The following is a 19,726-nucleotide window of genomic DNA, read 5'->3' on the forward strand; positions in this document are numbered from 1 at the left end:
GCGCCAGAAGGCCGTCAAAGAGGACCGTGAGGGTTGACAACCTGGGCTGACGATAGTCACTCAAAACGCCTTCCCGTGTCAGGCCTCCCTGTCTACTCGCCTGCTGTGATTTGCAAAGAAAAAAACCCACAGCAGTTTTCACCATGAACCAGCGTCGAGCATTGATCGAGGCTTGACTCTAGAGTATGCTCCTTGCCTAACCCGCGCTGTGTTTCCAACATTGTCCCCGCTGCCCCTGCCTGTCTACGAACCGAATACAGTCAAGCGGAAGCCAAATCGTCAGGGCCCTGCGACATGTTCGGGGGCCGTCATAACGGAGGGATCCTGCTTAGCACGAAGAAACTCCGTATTCTGAGGCATTGGATCCGAAACTTCGAAACAGACAACGAGAACGTGCGTTCGCGTGGCCCTGGAGGCCATGAGAGCTCTAGACCACGAGATCTGCACTCATCACTCTAGGGATTTTCGTCTTGGCCTTGTGTGAATGGGGGGACAATAGTAGAGTTCCCCCTTCTCATCTGACAGCAAGCAGCGCTAGTCGCTCGAGACTGAGAGAAAGATATTTGTGGAACCGGGGGCTTGGGGCGATCACTTCCAACTTACGCATATCCACCTGCCGCTCTCCCGCCGAAAGTGCTCAAGCTTTTAGCAATGCTGTGCCGGGCACCACCGTCCACCACCGCATCGCACGGCGCGCACACACGCTCCCTCGACCTCTGGGTAATGCAGGGCATATCTTAGTGTCCGGCGGACCAACCGCCACGCCGCGTGGTGAAGATGGCAGACGTCGCCATTCCAGGTCTCATACCTACCGAGCGCTAACACTGCGTTGTGCATGCTCCGGCAGCCCGCAGGACGGCATTTCGTGCGTATTGTTAGCACTGCATAAGTTTGGCTTCGGACTTTCGCCTGCTGACTGTGCGTCCTGTCCTACTCGGGCTTGGTATTTTTGCTATCGCTCCTGTCCCACTCTCAGCTCCGATCGGTTACACTGAGCGAGGTAAGCACATAAGTCAGTTTGCTTCGACTATGCCAGCTCATTTGATATTGGTTTGTCACGCAGCTGCACTCGACGCCAATCTGGGTAAGCCACGAGATGAACCAAGAGCGGCATGCAAAGAAGAGAGATTCGATGGATGCAGAGGGAGACATTGGTTCGTCAAGGGCACTGCAGCCAGTCAGCGCCCCTGCTGCTGTCAAAGAAGCAACTCTTCGGGCTGCCAAACCTTCATCCAAGTCTTTTCTCATCTAGAATCGGGTGTCTCAGCCAATCATAGGCCCTCATTCACCGGAAAGAAGCAACGTCCAAATTCTATTTACCATCCCCTTCCCTGTCAGAACTCTTTTCTCGCAATCCTTGAGTGGTTTTTTTTTTTTTTTGGTTGTTTTTTTTTAAACAACAACCTTTGCATTGCCGTCTTGATTAGCCACCCGCAGCACACACTTAATTACCTCTCAGACCAGGGCGTCCGTTTTTCCTTTTCACGACTCTCCGCTTTCCAAATCTGGCCCATGCCATCTACCAATGGACCAATCGCAAGCTCGTAGACCGCGCTGTGCAAGTTCCCGCCCGCGGATGTTGGCCGCCGCGAAGCTGAGTTTTCTGGAATTACTCCAGATCCGGACTTTCCATGTTCCAAAAGATTATCATGGACTCTTCGTTTCTTTGTCCATTTCTTTGCTTTTCCGAGAACTACTAGTGTAGTTAATGACGCGGGCACCCGCTCCGAGGGGGGGAACTGGGTAACTACCTACCTACCGCCTTTCTCCCCGCGCGACTCTTTCTTCCCTCGCGAAACTCTGATGAAATACGAAGAATTAGACTCGCCAGCGCGGTTTTTTTCCAGGGTGCTGCAGTGCACAAAGAAAGCCTTGGCAGGTCTTGGCCTGTGAGGACAACTCAGTCTACGGCACTCGGTATAGGAGTTCCCCTCCGTTGGACACGTGTAGTTGAGGTCTCTCGTCATCGTTAGTTTGCCACGGCGATACCTCTTCCGGCGCCGGCAAGACTCCCCGGGTTCCGGATTCGGACGGTGGCGGCGGAGGAGGAGGGGGAGCGGGAAGAAGTAGAACAACGTCAATTGGCAGTTTTGCGTGATTTTTTTACGTTTCTTGGACTGATCCAGGATGAGACATCACGTCCGTTGAACACGCGGCGAACGAGATCGATGCGGCGTTGCCTGTTCCGGCGTCCTGGGCGTGTACTCGGAAGTTGTAAGGGCCGAATATGATGGGCTTTTTTTGCCCCGCTCTCTTCTTCTTCGACGAGTTTCTTTGGGCTAGGAGATGGCTTTTGAGGCTAGCAGGGCGGGTGAATCTCTCTCGTTTTCCGTTGAGCTCTCTCGCGCGCGCGCGCCCGCGTACTCAGAGAGGGTGAGCCATGTATTGTGACGATGCTTAATCCGGCGTTCATCGTTGATCGTTGGTCGGTCCGGGACGGTGAGGGTTATCTCCCCGACCTGGAAGCCTCGCATAGAAGCCCAGCTCTCCGATTCTAGAAGGCTAGGGAATTTAGGACGTTGCTGAACGGTTGTCGTTTGGCACGTGATAGAAGTACCGAGACGGGCTACGGGTACGGCCCCATGTAACCCTTTCCGGCGGTCTTGCGCGGGTTTCAAGAAGAACGGCTGCGTGGGTTTCCAATGTGAGGCTGAGGGGCAAGTGGTGTCGTGGACTCCAGCACAGCAAAGGCTGGAATGGCGTATCGAGTACCTGTACTGCTCTTCTTGGGATGTGGGACTTGAGTAGGTGACTCGGTTCTCAGCTGGAGATGTCTCCAGCTCTTTGGGTTTTGATGTTTTTGATGTCGTGAGTTGGAGAGCGGCTGGTGGTGGAGGCTATGTTATCTTGTGTCACCTTGCCTTTGATGTCTACTTTTGGAAAGCTTCAGCGCCCGGGGGGGGGGGGGGTAGATCGAGAGTATGTTCCGATGCTTTGAAGGAGAGAGATTTTTGCTCCTCTTTTTTTTTTTTTGAGTGACATGTAATCTACGCCTCTCGACGTTCTCCCTGCCATGTAGGATGAATGGAGAAGGTGGTCTTGATATCTCACCCGGGACTATCCGCTTCGTTATTAGGCATGTACCTCATAGAGGAGATCTTCATGGCCAAAGAGTCTTGACCGGGTCTCTTATGTGACGAGACATTTTATCGTCCCATGATTCGGGTTCCTCTCTCTCTACACCTGTTGACAGAGCCTGAGATCCTGTCCTCTCGAACCTGGAAAACCAGCTTTACCTTGTGTTTGTTCGTTCTGCCCTTGCTGATTACTCGAGCGATGCTTTGCCTTGTATATGCCACATCAACCAAGAATCTCCCGTCCTTTGATAACTTGAACGTCACCCATCAACCCTCGCCTGCATAATACTCCAGGTGCACCCAGAATCACTGCCTGACGAAGAAAGATTCACTGATTATAAGCCCCTCCACAGGCGGTCAAAATACACCTTCTTGTCCACGAACTGATGTGTAACTACACAGGAGCTCTTCAACCTCATCAACGCGAATACGAGAGTCGGATATCTTAGTCTCACTGGCTTTGGAGCATGATCGAAGCTGGACGGGATCGAGCCTCCGAGGGAAGTCATGCACAATCATATTATTGGAAACCATTCAGCAACGTGGTCCCCGAAGTGACCCCTACTCTATGCCCCCAGACTCGTTTTTAAGCCCAATGTATTGGGCTTCAATGCGAGTTACCCAACAGTACTCAATGCATGGCATTTATACACAAGTTGCCTACTTCAGACATCTGCTACTATCCAAGTAGTTTTCGTGTCGTGCAGATATCCAGTAATAGTCGATCCATGAGTAAAAGCCGGGCATTTGCGAAAAGCCGATAGCCTCTATCCATGCTTGACCATAAGCTCAGTCACATCGTGTTTCCGTTTTGTCAGACGTGCTCTCGACAAGCTATTGAATCAAACAGGCAAACAACTTTCACCCCTGGGAGATGCTTCCCAGAATCAATAAAAAGTCATCCAGGTGCATACTGAGGCGGCTGGCGCTAATTTGGCAACCGCAGCAGTGATCGAAAGTCATATTTTGCAGTCTATAGTGATTCTTAGTGTGCTGACCTCAACTGTGAGCCACCACCTTGTTAGTCATATGCTGGATATGTAGAAAGTTCACTCGATTCGTAAAGACTCACATAACGAGCCAAGCCCCGTGAAAAATAATGTAACGCCCGTACCTTCCCTACTTTCCCTTCCTCCGATACATGCCTCTAATGGATACAACTGAACAATACACCGGAAAGCCCCAGTCCCAATACCTACTCATATAGGTCCCCCTCAACTCCATTCCAATCACCAGATAGCAGGCGCCCCCTTGAGGGTGAGGTCAAAATTGGCTGGGTGGTGGAGGGGCTCGAGTCCACGCAACAGCCTAATCGCTGAAGGCTAAGAGGTCCCGAGCTCACGTCCGAATATCCCAGCATGTGCGCCATAAATGTAGTCCCCATTCGCCACCGGGGGGAGGGGGGGGGGGGAGGGTTGAACTCTTTTTCTTCCCGTAGGTCTTGAGAAGGTACATTGTCGGTCGATAGGATTCGGTCGACAGCTTTCTTTTCCCCTCGAGATACTAGTGGGCATAGGTGCACATAGCATCTACGCAGGATATAGGAATACATGGGGAAATGTAGCTATGAACGGATGAGGACGGTTGAAAGGGTGTTTTCGCCTCCTGAATTATTTGTAGGCAAACGGTTAATCGCCGCTTTCTAGACGTACTTCACAGCGCAGTCCCCGAGTCCCGCGTCCCATCTCCGTGCTCTATCTAGGACATGCCGTAGCCTCATGCCAGCGAGATGTAGACCCGTGCGTGCTTCCAAGTAAGCAAAAGTTCAAGTAGGTTTCCTCCAAGAGTCTCAGAGACTAATACCGAGGCGTACTGTGGCACTTGTCGGTGATCTTTGTCTGACAGCATCGTGGTATTTAGATGCGCAGCCTCGTCCACGCTCGGCACAACGAATCTAGATACAGAAGATGTATATGCCATTATACAACGAAGGAAAATCTAAATATGGAAGGTGGAAACTATAAATCGTAGCCGCGAGAATTGACAGTTGATAGCTACATCTGTTAGACCTCCGCGCTCGTCTATCGCCTCGTTCAGTTCCTGAAGGGAAGGGGGGATGTTGATGGAGTTCCGGGCCATATCGTACGCCGACAAAATCGGCCACAAGACGCAGCGTAGTCTCATTCCTTTCTTCAAACAAGAGGGGTGATGACATGGTTACGGATGCCGAGGGGATGGCTATGGATTGAGGCATAACCCTACCATGACAAAAGTAACCCGCCAAAGATTGCAGGGACGGGGAGATCAGAAAACCTCGAAAAACGCAGTATACATTCCGTCGTAACAGAGATGAATGTACCCCCTGGCCGAGACTCTCGCCTGCTTCTATGATAGCTCGACAGAGGGTAACCCCCATTTGGGTACAATCTCGTAATGTACCTAATAAGTATAGATATGACGGTTCTTAACCTCAACTTCTCACGTGTCTCTGAGAACTGATGGCAAATGGATTCTCCCTTGTCAGAGATACGTATTACCGCTCTATCCTTCGTCTGACACTTCTTGACTATTCGAAGTTTCAGGATACGGTAGCGTGGGCCGCTCGTCTATCACCCCCGACTAACTTTGCTGCCTTTGTTGATAGAACCATAGCTCGACGACGGTAGTAAGTATTTTGACACGTAGGCATTAGCTCGACGATAGTAAACGACTATCCCGAGAAGGTTGAGCATGCTCTGTCCTCACCGACTCAAGCTGAACCACAATCCAAAGAGCTGCCAATCGAGAACCCCATCTTATAGAAACGTAATCCCCCTCCGTGAAGCGGAGCCAGGCAGGGCATTCCTATCTCAAGCTCGACTCTCCCGAGACCAGCCAGAATCTCAACACCTTTTCTTCCACGACGGGCCCCTGTGACGAAGAAAGCCTCATCCCAGAGAAGTCAACAGACCCGCAAGCCCAGTTCCTTGCCCTTCTTGCTCGAGAACAACTGAATGAAGAGCTAGCTTCTCCGGCTCTCCCTAGTCGCCCTTGTTGACGTCCTATCAAAGAACTGATCTTCTCCACAATGAGACACCGTTGGAAAAGACCGGACCTTTTCTCTCTCCTCCTGGTTCTCCAGACCCTATAAAACCCCGGTCAATCGTTAATAACATGTCAGATCTCACCAATCTAGTCTGGGGGATCCGATCTGATCCGATCCTGCGCCTCTCCCCGCACAAAACGTGTGATAGTTCATGTCAAATATGATCACCCATGGGACAATTCCCGGCGGACAAATATGTCATATCAAAAGTCTTGGCCCTTTATCGTCCAATGCACCACCGTCATAACCACGGCGGAAACTCTAAAGCCAAAGAAGAACAACATTAAAAGTGACATCACGAGCTCAGAAATCATACTCGTAAGAGAGCGAACAGTTCAGACTTTTTTTTCTTTTCTTTTTTGCTTCGCATCAGAAACATTGGTGGACCACTCGCGGAAACCCAAGAAGGAAGGTGTTCAAAGATTCAGAGACATAATTGTTGCAGAAAAACCGGACGAACCACTGTTAGGCTTATTTGTGTCAGCAACACGAATTGACTTCATACTTCCCGAGGCTCCGACATCTTTTTACTGTCCAGTGCTCTCTCTCTGACCAGCAAAACGTCAGGAAGCAAGCAGCCCCCCGGCGCGAGCCGCATGATGTCAGTTAGTAGGTTCATTTGCTGCAAACACCACCTCAATATGGTAAGTTGGCCCTGTTCCCCCCTAACGCCTTAAAATAAGCTTGGAAAAGAAAGTAGATGCCATCGCCTAGTCAGTTCTTTTCTACCCCATTGAGAAATGAATATAGATACGTAGGACTGGCAGAAAATGGCTGCCTGTGTTGTGCACCACCATGCTACTCAGCCCAGTCCCCAGAGCCTCCGATTTGGTCTACGTTGTGTACTTCCGCAACGGTATCAGGAGCTCAGCGTCATCTTCAGCACTGGAAGGTTCATACCTGCCTAACCCAGGAACCGGTTTGGAAAAAAACCCAAAACCATTAATGGCCGAATATTCGATCCGATGTTCTCTTTCCGCGGATGAGCTGCCACCAAGCGCATGAGGGACCTTGCATACTTGTATTCTTGCAATACCGAGGCAAAGCGTACGCGAGTCAGGAAATGGGGATGTTGTCATGGCCGAGCTCAACGCACCCCGCGCCTCACGTTCAGAATCTCTATGGATGGCCTCCATCCGATGTTGGGACCAAGAGCCATTCGCAGTCTGATACATGATCTCCTTCTGCCACCGAGACACGTCACTTGAGGCTCGGCTTCGCCTCCGAACCATGACCTACGCATTCACTCGGGCTTTTTATAGTCCAGTCCCGATAAGCCCTCCACATGCCGGGCAAGGTGGTACCCTGATTGCTCATTGAGCGAAAACAAGCTTCCGAGGCCTGCCATCTGTGGCTTTCCTGGGCTGGCAAGGCTTCGATGACATCGGCAAACTTTTCGCCTGGCGGTCATAGCATTGAGTTGCGGGAGGCCCCTTTACCCCAGCCCGTCGATCGCACTCACAAATAGTACCCCATCTGTAACGCAAAAGTGCGCTGCAGTGGAGGTCTCAGGGGAAAGTGAAAGACGGTGTGAAATCGCTGGTTACCAGTCGTTGGAATAGCCGACGGCTGACGGTATCGTTCGACCAACCAGCGCCGCAGCGGTGAATGCCCCAGCCTCGCCGCAGAGACGGGCTCGCCGACCATGCAGTCGGGACACCCGCGCTGGAAGAATGCGTTGGCGCGCCGGAGAGGGCTGTAAACGGAGCCGGGATTCGGAGTCACGGCACTGAAGCATCGCTCATCCAGGAGCCAATACCTGGTTCTTTTCGTCCGAGCATTTGATGGGCGGAATGAAGTAATTGAAGGCTGAAGGCGAATACGATTGCGACTTCTTTCGCCATGGTTCCTGAGGCTGAAAAGCGTCATCTCATGTCCACAGCTGGGAAACCTGGGAGAGTGGCTGAACTGAATACGGGTCGTGGATGTTGGTTCGCTGTCCAAGCCAGAAGGTTGAAGGTTCAAAACCCCGTGTGAGGTGGAGAGGGCCCGGTTGCCGCCCCTCCAAGCAGTGCAAATAAACGAGCGTAGAGCCGACTGATAGGCGCGTAGGGCAGAGAGGTCGTCGACATTGTTGGATCCCTCCGTCTGTGTAATGCAGAGTAGTACAGATACTCTGTTGCACGTGTGCAGTCCTTGTGCAAAGGGTTCGTGTGGCCACTGAGGCTGATGATGGCTGAGGTTCGGAACTGGCCGCAAGCGTGCTGAGTAGTAGATCCCATACTCCGCCCAACAGCAGGTATTTGATTTTGACTCGTAGCGAGGCGTAAGCAGCGGCTCACTGGGCTCGGGGCAAATTCCTTTGTGACAACAGTGGAAGAGTGCATTCATCCCGTCCACCGCCAAATGTGTTATGCAGCGATGCGAGGCGTGGTGGGTGCACCGCCTCAGCCCCAGTCGATCAGCCCCAGCCCAATCTTACTATTTTTGGGTCTCCTCCTGACGGATCCCCGTATCCGAACTGGCCAGAGGCAACAACAAACAACTTGCACGCAGGCGACAGAAAGTCGAAATAACGAATCTCTGATCTGGTTGGGGGTACGTATGCCCACAGCGTAAACCTCGGGTGGAAGCCCGTTTTCTTGAGTTGCTACTGCGGCTATTAGTGCGGCGAATGAGTAGGAATGGTTTCGTTGTGATCAGGCGAGAGAGGAAAAAAAGAGAAGACAACGAAGGAGGGCATAACGATGACAGGCGAGCTCGAGACATCAGACTGAACGAATGTGGTGCTTGAGCCGTGGTTGGAAATATGACAGGAAAAAGATTACAGCAGGTTCCAGGCCATTAACGTGTGAAAATTGCAGCACCGAGAGGGACGAGCAAGCATGTGCTTGTAATAGTTCTTCATGTCATAAACTGGCGGTGCCTGTCGACTGTCCATGACGATACCTAGGTAAGAGAGGAGCTGGCGAGATTTGGCTGCCAGCTGGTACGGAAGCTGGAAAAGCCAAGGCGCTGGGTAGGGCGAGGGGGGCACGTTTCAGAATGTTCTTGGAAGCCACAGGATCCCGGGCGACAAGTGGATCGTTAAGAGGTACACGCGTCTCACATAGATGTGGAGGGTGATACAGGCGGCGCCACTAACAAGCCAATGTCGTTTCTTGAGATGCTTGTTGCCTTAGTCAGGATTCGCCATACGATGAGTACGCAGTACGTCTAGACTCTCTAGACCCTGCCACTCTGGAGTCTGACGGGACTGCGGAAGAGGTACTGAGCGGCAGTAGCTCTCTGCTTCTGGGCCTTACAATTTCATGCCTTTCTTCTGTCATGCCACGAATTATGAGACCCCCCCTGACAGCCCCGGCTTTGAACACACTCGGGAATGCTTGTCAGCTTGCTGGGTCCTGTCTGCCGTCAGCTTTTTTGTCCTTCCTCTGTGAGTTGCTTACTAGGTAGCTGCAGCAGTCCTGTATATCCTGAATCTCTTCCACTCTCTCAGTACTGCAGTCTGACGGGAGTCTGAGTCTGACAGCAATGATGAGACGGAAGAGGGGCCGAGGAACGACAATGAGGCGAAAAGTCTGCCGAACATGAGCCACCGTTGCTGTTCCTTCCCGCAGCACTGCTCGTTCCTCTTCCCAATGGAAACCAAGGATGATGGCTGGATTGCTGGTGGTGGCACGACAGATGCCGGCAAGGGGACGGCGTTTCTTTTAGCTTCCACCTTCTCCTTTTCCTTGCCGGCGCGTCCATCCATCGCCGCAACATTCCCCTTGAAGGCAGTCCGTCATTGAGCCAGGACAGGTGTGCTTGGCCGGCTCTGTTCGCTGCTGGCAGTCACCAACTTTGCTGGTTTTGTTGCTGTTGCATAGGTGCACAGGTGCATAGGCACCCCTCCTTCTCCTGAAGAGCAATGCTGGCAGTAAATGGGCGTTGATTGCGAGGTGTTTCTAGAGTCGATCCCAACCCCAAATGGACCGATTGAAGGCGCAAGGCCAAGGGGTATACGAAATGCAAGGGCCAAGGGAGCAACGGCCGGGGGTTTCGACTTGGGGGGAGACGTGACGTAGTTGGATGCGGGCCCGATTTTTATTTTCTCAAGAGTGCAACCTTCGGAGACGTCGACGTTGGAAGTGCGATTCGACTGGTTGGCCGCCAGCTCGTGATGAGCATCGGCGCGGTTGTTGTCTTGGTTTGCTGGACTGCTGCTGGCTGGTTAGCAATGGCTAGCGACAGCAACCGCGACCATCCGACCAGGTTGCTAGGATCCATCATGAAAGAACCTGACAGAGAGAAGAAAAAGATGGAGGGACAGGGTTAACGACGGTCGACGGCATTGGCTTTCCTGGCTGGCACACGACTGGGACCAGGACCACCCGCTGGCCTGGGGATGAGACTGATGGCAGCCCTTCCTAGCCAGTCCATCCGTTGTCTGTCACTTGCGCAGTAATAGTGCACTGACGTTGAGGTTTCCGAAAAGCGAGGTGAGGATTAGTGACGGATGTGCTGCATACGGAGCAGACAGTAGGTAAGGAGTGCCCTTCGATCCGTATCAAGGAGAGGTCTTGCTTGCGTCAATGGGCCCCTTGGATGTCCATGGGTATGCCGACTCCGGGAGACGGGATGATGATGCTATGCTGGTGCTGGTGCTGGTGTCTTTACTCAGGTTGTGTTGTTCAGTTGTTCATCGTGCAGAAACGCGATGCCTGGGCTAAGCAGCGCTAAGCCACAGCTTCCCCAGTCTGTTGACATGAGGTGAGAATATGGAGCAAGCTAATGAAAGGGGACCAGGAAAAAAAAAAGAGACAGTGACGCGAGGTACCATTCCTTCACTTTGCTGCAGACTATGGAGCAGCCCAGGGTAGGTAAGGTACCTTGGTTTTCTGTGTCTACCGTGCCTTGGCTCAAGGTGCAGCAAGAAAGAAGGAACGAACGACAGTACCTGCTCGGTACAGCACAACATACGTAGCCAAGGCAGGTGAGGTAGGTAGGTAGGTACGAATATTCATAGTCGGGAAGGAGGAAAGCAGCAACAAGTCTCATCTCCTCGTTTGTACCTCGTCTCAGGGAAACAGGCTGGGGAGGGATGCAAAAGTGACTTCTCCTTTTCTCATGCCGCACCATCTCCATGTACCTTGTGTCCTTGAATTTGGTCTCCTTCTCCCTCTCTGCCCGTACTGCTGCAGCAACGGAAAGGAAACTGTCTGCTCGCTGCCGAGTCCCCATCCTCATCTTCGCCCACCTCAGCCCAGTCGGGCCAATCCTAGAGCTATTCTCATCCATCCTAACTACCTCAGCCATCCTCTCCACCTGGCGCTTCCACGCTCGCTCTCACCTAGCTGCAGGTTTCTGGTTCCCACCAAGCAAGGCCGCCAGCCCGTCAGGACCCTTTTTTAACCATTTGCTGCCCCATCCTGCATCACCACCCTCTCCCCTTCTACTCCTCCTGCCCCCTAGCCCTCCATCCATCTTTACATCCTTCTCTTTTTTCTCCTCCTTCGCTTCACCAATCGTTACTGGGGTTGTGGCTTTCTTGGCCGCACATCTCTCTAACCTACAGCGCCTTTGTTCGCGCTCATCGCGTAACACAACCAACCCTACCCAGGCCTCTCTGCCCGAGTCCCTCGGCTGACGATATAATCAACCCTACCTAATCTTGTCCGCAACGAAGCAGTGGAAAAAAACCTTTCCCATCATTCATCGCATTCATACCAGCATCAGCTACTCCTGAACCCGCCTCTAGCAATCATGGCTTACCGTGGGGGGCATGAAAACGATTACGATGGCGGCCACAATATGCAGGACCTTCCGCCTGGATCTGGCAGAGGAGTAAGCTTCACCTCCCATTAGCTCACCGCACAAAGCAGTCTCCGTTGCTAACCTGGATCTTCCCCAGTACCATCTGCCTCCTCAAGATGAGGGAGTTGACGAAGCCGGCCAATCTCTTCTGAGAGACCCTCACGCACCTGCTCCCTACGAGAGCCACCTTGGAACAGGCGAGACCCCTGGCCGCCCAGTCTCCGCATACAGTCTCACAGAATCATACGCTCCTGGTGCCGGAGCTCGGACACCAGTTCCTGGCGAGACAGCTTTCGCGTCTGGCTACAGCAATGAGCTCGACTCGGATGCTGGTGGTTTTGGCTATGGAAACAGACCCCCCTCCACCGTGGATGCCGACGAGAGCTGGACCCGCAGACAGCAGCCCGGCAACCAAGGTGGCGGTCTGAAGCGTTACGCGACCCGTAAGATCAAGCTTACTCAGGGCTCCGTCCTGAGCATCGACTACCCAGTCCCCAGTGCCATCAAGAACGCTGTCCAGCCAAAGTACCGCGATGTTGAGGGCGGCAGCGAAGAGTTCATGAAGATGCGCTACACCGCCGCCACTTGCGACCCCAACGACTTCACCCTCAAAAATGGTTACGATTTGCGCCCGAGAATGTATAACCGACACACCGAGCTCCTCATCGCAATTACCTACTACAACGAAGACAAGGTGTTGCTCTCTAGAACTCTCCACGGTGTCATGCAGAATATTCGGGACATTGTCAACCTGAAGAAGTCTACCTTCTGGAACAAGGGTGGACCGGCTTGGCAGAAGATTGTCGTCTGTCTGGTTTTCGACGGTATCGAAAAGACCGACAAGGCCGTGTTGGACGTTCTCGCAACCGTCGGTATCTACCAGGATGGTGTCGTGAAGAAGGATGTCGACGGAAAGGAGACAGTCGCTCACATCTTCGAGTATACCTCTCAATTGTCCGTCACGCCCAACCAGCAGCTTATCCGCCCCGTTGACGACGGCCCATCCACTCTCCCGCCTGTGCAGTTCATTTTCTGCCTGAAGCAAAAGAACAGCAAGAAGATCAACTCCCACAGATGGCTTTTCAACGCCTTCGGCCGCATCTTGAACCCAGAAGTCTGCATTCTCATCGATGCTGGTACCAAGCCTAGTCCCCGCTCGCTGCTCGCGCTTTGGGAGGGCTTCTACAACGACAAGGACCTCGGTGGTGCTTGTGGTGAGATTCACGCCATGTTGGGCAAAGGCGGCAAGAAGCTGCTCAACCCCTTGGTTGCCGTCCAGAACTTCGAGTACAAGATCTCCAACATTTTGGATAAGCCTCTCGAGAGCTCTTTTGGATATGTCTCCGTGTTGCCCGGTGCTTTCTCCGCCTACCGCTTCCGCGCGATCATGGGTCGCCCGCTGGAGCAGTACTTCCACGGTGACCACACTCTTTCCAAGATCCTTGGTAAGAAGGGTATCGACGGAATGAACATTTTCAAGAAGAACATGTTCTTGGCAGAGGATCGTATTCTTTGCTTCGAGCTGGTCGCCAAGGCCGGCCAGAAGTGGCACTTGTCGTACATCAAGGCCGCCAAGGGTGAGACCGACGTTCCCGAGGGCGCTGCTGAGTTCATCTCTCAACGTCGTCGTTGGCTCAACGGTTCCTTCGCTGCCTCTCTGTACTCTCTCATGCACTTTGGTCGCATGTACAAGTCCGGCCATAACATTATCCGCATGTTCTTCTTCCACGTCCAGCTCATCTACAACATCCTCCAGGTTATGTTCACATGGTTCAGTTTGGGTTCCTACTACCTGACTACGACGGTCATCATGGATCTTGTCGGTACTGCCGTCACCTCCGACGACCCCGATGTGGCCCGCAGCGGTTGGCCCTTCGGAGACACCGCCACTCCTATCGTTAACGCCCTTCTTAAGTACCTCTACCTGGCCTTCGTTATTCTGCAGTTCATCTTGGCTCTGGGTAACAGACCCAAGGGTTCTAAGTACACCTACATCGCCTCTTTCGTCGTCTTCGGTCTCATTCAATCCTACATCCTGGTCCTTTCGATGTACTTGGTTGTCCAGGCCTTCCAGAAACCTATTGGCGAGCAGATCAGTCTCGACTCCGGTGAGGATTTCGTTGCTAGTTTCTTCGGAGGCACGAACGCTGCCGGTGTCATTCTCGTCGCCTTGGTCACTATCTACGGTCTGAACTTCATCGCTTCCTTCATGTACCTCGACCCCTGGCACATGTTTACCTCTTTCCCTCACTACCTGGTGCTCATGTCGACCTACATCAACATTCTCATGGTCTACGCCTTCAACAACTGGCACGATGTGTCTTGGGGTACAAAGGGTTCAGACAGTACCGAGGCTCTACCTTCTGCACACGTCAGCAAGGGTGAGAAGGATGAAGCTGTGGTAGAAGAAATCGACAAGCCGCAAGAGGATATCGACAGTCAATTCGAATCGACGGTCAAGCGCGCGCTGGAGCCTTTCAAGGAAACTCCGGAGAACGAGAAGCCGGACATCGAAGACTCGTACAAGTCTTTCCGTACCGGTCTGGTTGTGTCTTGGCTCTTCTCCAACACCTTCCTTATCATCGTCATTACGAGTGATAACTTCAACTCGTTCGGCATTGGCGTAAGTTCAAAGGTCCCGAAATACGAGTCCATTACCATACTAACTCTCATTTCTAGAAAACTGCATCAGCACGTACTGCTTCTTACTTCAGCTTCTTGCTGTACTCTACTGCCGTCTTGTCACTTGTCCGTTTCTTCGGATTCCTGTGGTTCTTGGGCAGGACCGGTATCATGTGCTGCTTTGCCAGACGGTAAACAGACAAACGGAGGAGATTGTCCAAACAGGCGCCGAACCTCTTGACGCGTGTTGGATGTGTATCAAAGGGAAGACTGTACTCTTGCCAGCTTTGGCTCATTGCTACGAATCCGCTGGTGTTTTTCATTCTGGGCATGTGTTGAGTAATAAAGGACACGGGACTCGGCAGATTCTTGATGAAGTGGGCGGAAGCTCAGTAAAAGTAGTTTCGATTAAGCAGCATTCATGGCGTTTTACATGGATACAATACCTTACGCTTAGTATCAGACAATGACAATGATTTTAAACATGATTCCTCAATCTACATGGACGGATTTCTGGAGACTAGTGAACAATTTTGAACGCATCTGATTTCACAGACTTGTTGCATGCAATCGAGCGGTAAAATAGAAGCTTCCGGCCAACTTGGCGGCTGTATGAAAGCGCGCGGGTATTGGCCGACCATGATACATGGACGCTGACAAACCGACGACCTTTGAGCACCCCAGCCCCAGAGTGCTTCCGTCCTTTCATGGCTTTCTTTGCATTTCTTCATTTGTTCAGATTGCTGTTGTTCAATGTTGTTCAACGACCGGGGTCTGAGGCAAGCTGACAAGAGTGGTTCTAGGTCGGTAGATCCCCGGGTAATTAATACACCCAACCTATCTTATCGCAACCAGAAAGTGACCGCATTGACTGATGCCCAGTTGGTCCGCTCCTCTAGGCACCTTCCCGTCCCAAGATCGCAAGACTCCGGACAGAGACGATTACCTTATACTTAACTTGTTGCTCGACTGCTTGTTCTCCGCGCAAACACGACTGATTCAGGAAAACACCATCTTCCACCCAGGTCGTGTGCGTGCCCTTGTTCTCCGTCTCGCCATTCTCACAGAGCGCCCCGCCAACTACTCCCACCAGACACCCCGCCAGAGATCGGACAAGATGCTAAAGATTTGGTCTATGGTATGTGACCACCGGAACCTCTCGGTTAAGGGGACTACTAACGCCTCTTACAGAAGAAGGAGCAGCAGAAGGCTGAAAACGCCGACGCTGCGGGTGGCAAGAAGAAGAAGGTGACTGCCGCGCAACTTCGAGTGCAGAAAGGTCTGAACCCCTCAGCCAGCCAAGGAAAGAAAATCGTGATCTCGTTGCTCACGCTCGCTTCCAGATCTCTCGGAACTATCTCTCGGATCAACAATGAAGACCGACTTCCCTGACGCTGACGACATTCTCCACTTCACGCTTACGATCGAGCCCGATGAGGGCATGTACCGGACCGGACGATTCACCTTCACATTCGACATCAACCAAAACTTCCCTCACGAGCCGCCAAAAGTCCGATGCAAGGAGAAGATCTACCACCCTAATATCGATCTGGAGGGCAAGGTTTGCCTGAACATTCTGCGCGAAGACTGGAAGCCCGTTCTCAACTTGAACGCGGTCATTGTCGGACTCCAAGTATGTTGACGAGCAGAAAGCACGATTCTGGGTGGGCACCAACTAACAGACCTCTTTTCGTAGTTCCTGTTCCTCGAACCGAATGCCTCTGACCCTCTGAACAAGGAGGCTGCCGACGATCTAAGACTCAACCGCGAGGGATTCAAGCGCAATGTCCGGACCGCGATGGGCGGTGGCACTGTCCAAGGGCAGAGCTACGACCGTGTGTTGAAATAAGACCTGCAACAGCAAGGAGATAGCGTCCATCTCGCTGCTGGACTTTTCTCTAACGACATGACCGTTTGGCGAGACAAGAGGCCAGCCCGGATTTGATACCAGAGACGGACGGACAGGCTGCTGGTTCGCGGAAGGGTGGAATGCGCATCTGAAGGGTCGGTGGGCATCAAAAGCAAGCATCGTCGTCAGGCGTTTGGGGAGACAAGATTACAAATTACAACAGGTCAAGGTTCTGGCAAGACATCAAGCCCAGTTTAGAGATAGCACTAGCGAGGGCGCAGCACAGAAGGGTTCGTTGATGCGCTGTGGAAGGCGGAAGTCAGACTGAAGACGAAGATGTGGTGACTAGCGGGAAGAAGTGATGAGTTTCGAGAGGTCGCAGAAGCATAGCTGGAATGCAAACAGCGTTGCCGTGTCACGGCAGGAGAAGAAGCAAACATGGAGAATGGAAGCCAATTACCGGGCCGATTGACTCCCCCATAATGGTATCCGTACTCCATATAAGAAAGTTGAAAAGAAGAGTCAGAGCTCATCAAGAGAGGAGTCACAGCAGCTCAGCGCCGGCGACCGGTCAACAGCTGTAGCTGCAGAGAGAGGCCGAAGGCATAGGTCAATGGCCGTAGCCGGCGCCCAGTAGTCGGTGAGATCCCGCCTGCGGCCCATCTGGTGTGACTCCTGTCTGGCCACTGGGCTACGATGTCGGTGTGGTGGGCTCTCCCCTGCTCCACAGCACCCGCCTCGCCGGCAATAACGTTGATTGCTCCCCGAGGTTCTTAGGTAAGGCCGCTGCCAAATGAGAACCGGACCAAGTAGAGGTTACCCGCCTGGTCCAGCAAAGTCCCTGCCTTCTCCAAAGTCCCCAGTACCCGCTCTCCCACTTGGAGGACCCCCTACCGAACCCCGGACGCTTCCAGACATCTTCCCCACCATTGGCACAGGCCAGCAGCAGGACGACGCAGCAGGCTAACCCACCAACGACCAAGCTGGGCCGAAGTCGGGGGTCAGCTCGCCCGTCTCTACGCCAGTAAAAAATTTCCCAATTCCAAACGCCTTTTTCTCATCAGTGAAACTCTGTTTTCTTCATCCATCACTTCCTTCTTCTTCCTTACAATTGACTTGTACGGATACCCTCTCCACTCCCTCCTCCCCCAACACACAGTCAGAATGGCCTCCCGCAGCTTCTCCAAGGCGCTTCGTTCGCCAATGGCCCGCCAATTGGCGGCCAAGCCTGCTACTCAGCAGCGCACCTTCGTTGCTGCCCGCCAGCTCGTCCGCGCCTCTGCCCAGGTCAACAAGGCTTTCGTCGCTCCTGCTCAGCAGCAGGCTCGCGGTGTCAAGACCATGGACTTCGCCGGCCACAAGGAGGACGTCTACGGTAAGGAAACCGACCAGAGCTGACGAGTCTTTTTGCCTCGTTGCGAATGACTCGCCAGGGAAGTCAGAGGGAGAGATTTGCTGACGTTGATGCTACAGAGCGTGCCGACTGGCCCCAGGAGAAGCTTCTTGTGAGTCACAAACAATCATGAGGGCTCGGAAGGGAGTCAATTGGAACTGACAATCGTTTGTAGGAGTACTTCAAGGACGACACCCTCGCCCTCATCGGCTACGGCTCCCAGGGTCACGGCCAGGGTCTTAACCTCCGTGACAACGGCCTCAACGTCATCGTCGGTGTCCGCAAGAACGGCCAGTCCTGGAAGGACGCCCAGCAGGACGGCTGGGTTCCCGGCAAGAACCTCTTCGATGTCGATGAGGCCATCTCCCGCGGTACCATCGTCATGAACCTTCTCTCCGACGCCGCCCAGTCCGAGACCTGGCCCGCCATCAAGCCCCAGCTCGTCAAGGGCAAGGTGCGTCATTTCTCACACAATTGAGCAAACAGCTCAATTGGGGCCTCAAAGCTGACATTGAATACAGACCCTCTACTTCTCCCACGGCTTCTCCCCCGTCTTCAAGGACGTCACCCACGTCGACGTCCCCAAGGACATTGACGTCATCCTCGTCGCCCCCAAGGGCTCTGGCCGCACCGTCCGCTCCCTCTTCCGTGAGGGCCGTGGTATCAACTCTTCCTTCGCCGTCTTCCAGGACGTCACTGGCAAGGCCAAGGAGAAGGCCCAGGCTCTCGGTGTCGCCATCGGCTCCGGCTACCTCTACGAGACCACCTTCGAGAAGGAGGTCTACTCCGACCTGTACGGTGAGCGTGGCTGCCTCATGGGAGGTATCCACGGCATGTTCCTCGCCCAGTACGAGGTTCTCCGTGAGCGCGGCCACTCCCCCTCCGAGGCTTTCAACGAGACCGTCGAGGAGGCCACCCAGTCCCTGTACCCCCTGATCGGTGCCAACGGCATGGACTGGATGTACGAGGCCTGCTCCACCACCGCCCGCCGCGGTGCCATCGACTGGTCCCCCAAGTTCAAGGACGCCCTCAAGCCCGTCTTCAACAGCCTGTACGACGCCGTCAAGGATGGCTCCGAGACCAAGCGCTCCCTGGAGTACAACTCCCAGAAGGACTACCGCCAGAAGTTCGAGGCTGAGATGGAGGAGATCCGCAACCTTGAGATCTGGAGAGCCGGCAGAGCCGTCCGGTACGTTTTGACAACACTCGATTTTATACACATTGATGATCACTGGCTAACATCTATCTTTTCTACAGCTCTCTGCGTCCCGAGAACCAGAAGTAAGCGGTTCGGCGTTTTTGCTTTGGGAGAAGATAAAAATTTTACTCGGAATGGCCATTTCTTAACCACTGTGCCGGGGACGGGGGACTTTTGTACTTTATATGACCGGATTCTAGGGGATCTGGGCCTGGTTCAAAAGTTTGCATCTTGACTTTTGGGATCCTTCAATACCATTTCTTTTGCTGTCCATGAACACAATGTTTCAATCATCTCGTCTTTTTTACGTCAATTGGTGATTGTGCAAATGTCTGTGCCTGTTCCCGGAGATGTCGGGTTATGCAGGGACCCAAGACTGACTCGTTAGGCCCGTTGATACTTTACACAGATTGCGCTAACTGCTGCTGGACCGGGACCAAATTGGCACCCCCACGCCCGCGGTAGTGTTTTTGACTTTGGGACAATTTGCTGACAATGCAGCGGCGGTGTGGTGTTGCGTGCGGCCGCAAGTTTCATGGCGATGTTGAGTCCACGGTCAGGACTTCAGAAGTACAGCCTCCGATGCTCGGTCAAGTTCGAGCACGCTCGGTAACAGTAGATTCTGGTCAACTAGATGTGCCCGGGAGTTTGCTGCACGGAAGAAATCAATTTCCCCTTTTTCAATTCGTGGTGAGAAATGACGTGGTCACTGTGCTCTAGCTAGCGGCGCGTTCAGTCGCGCAAGACGAGCACTACCCTTGCTGAGATCTGAAGGAACGGGTTTACACGTATAAATGTTGTTGTCTATCTTGCCCAGTTAATT

General features: G+C 53.0%; 4 protein-coding genes across 4 annotated transcripts; 3 read left to right on the plus strand and 1 right to left on the minus strand.

Moving 5' to 3' along the window:
• Positions 1-7,560: 7,560 nt before the first annotated feature.
• On the minus strand, positions 7,561-8,429 carry CPAR01_03726 (uncharacterized protein; the record flags this gene model as incomplete). The annotated part of the gene is made up of 2 exons (XM_060488012.1): positions 7,561-8,197; positions 8,230-8,429. The coding sequence occupies 2 exons, from the start codon at positions 8,427-8,429 to the stop codon at positions 7,561-7,563; spliced, it is 837 nt and encodes a 278-aa protein (XP_060352218.1).
• An 814-nt stretch (positions 8,430-9,243) lies between these two features.
• CPAR01_03727 (uncharacterized protein) lies at positions 9,244-9,836 on the plus strand (the record flags this gene model as incomplete). Its single annotated transcript, XM_060488013.1, has 2 exons — positions 9,244-9,494; positions 9,575-9,836. Coding segments are annotated over 2 exons (513 nt in total), but the record flags the coding sequence as incomplete, so codon positions are not given.
• A 1,954-nt stretch (positions 9,837-11,790) lies between these two features.
• Positions 11,791-16,312, plus strand: CPAR01_03728 (chitin synthase; the record flags this gene model as incomplete). Its single annotated transcript, XM_060488014.1, has 7 exons — positions 11,791-11,871; positions 11,939-14,464; positions 14,521-14,654; positions 15,346-15,601; positions 15,655-15,742; positions 15,807-16,096; positions 16,160-16,312. 7 exons carry the CDS (start codon positions 11,791-11,793, stop codon positions 16,310-16,312), a joined length of 3,528 nt encoding a protein of 1,175 aa, XP_060352220.1.
• A 1,164-nt stretch (positions 16,313-17,476) lies between these two features.
• On the plus strand, positions 17,477-18,990 carry CPAR01_03729 (ketol-acid reductoisomerase; the record flags this gene model as incomplete). Its single annotated transcript, XM_060488015.1, has 5 exons — positions 17,477-17,687; positions 17,786-17,817; positions 17,881-18,159; positions 18,227-18,894; positions 18,963-18,990. The coding sequence occupies 5 exons, from the start codon at positions 17,477-17,479 to the stop codon at positions 18,988-18,990; spliced, it is 1,218 nt and encodes a 405-aa protein (XP_060352221.1).
• Positions 18,991-19,726: the final 736 nt, after the last annotated feature.

This window comes from Colletotrichum paranaense, assembly GCF_030867605.1.
Source record: "Colletotrichum paranaense strain IMI 384185 chromosome Unknown Scaffold_3.1, whole genome shotgun sequence".
Taxonomy (NCBI): Eukaryota; Fungi; Ascomycota; class Sordariomycetes; order Glomerellales; family Glomerellaceae; genus Colletotrichum; species Colletotrichum paranaense.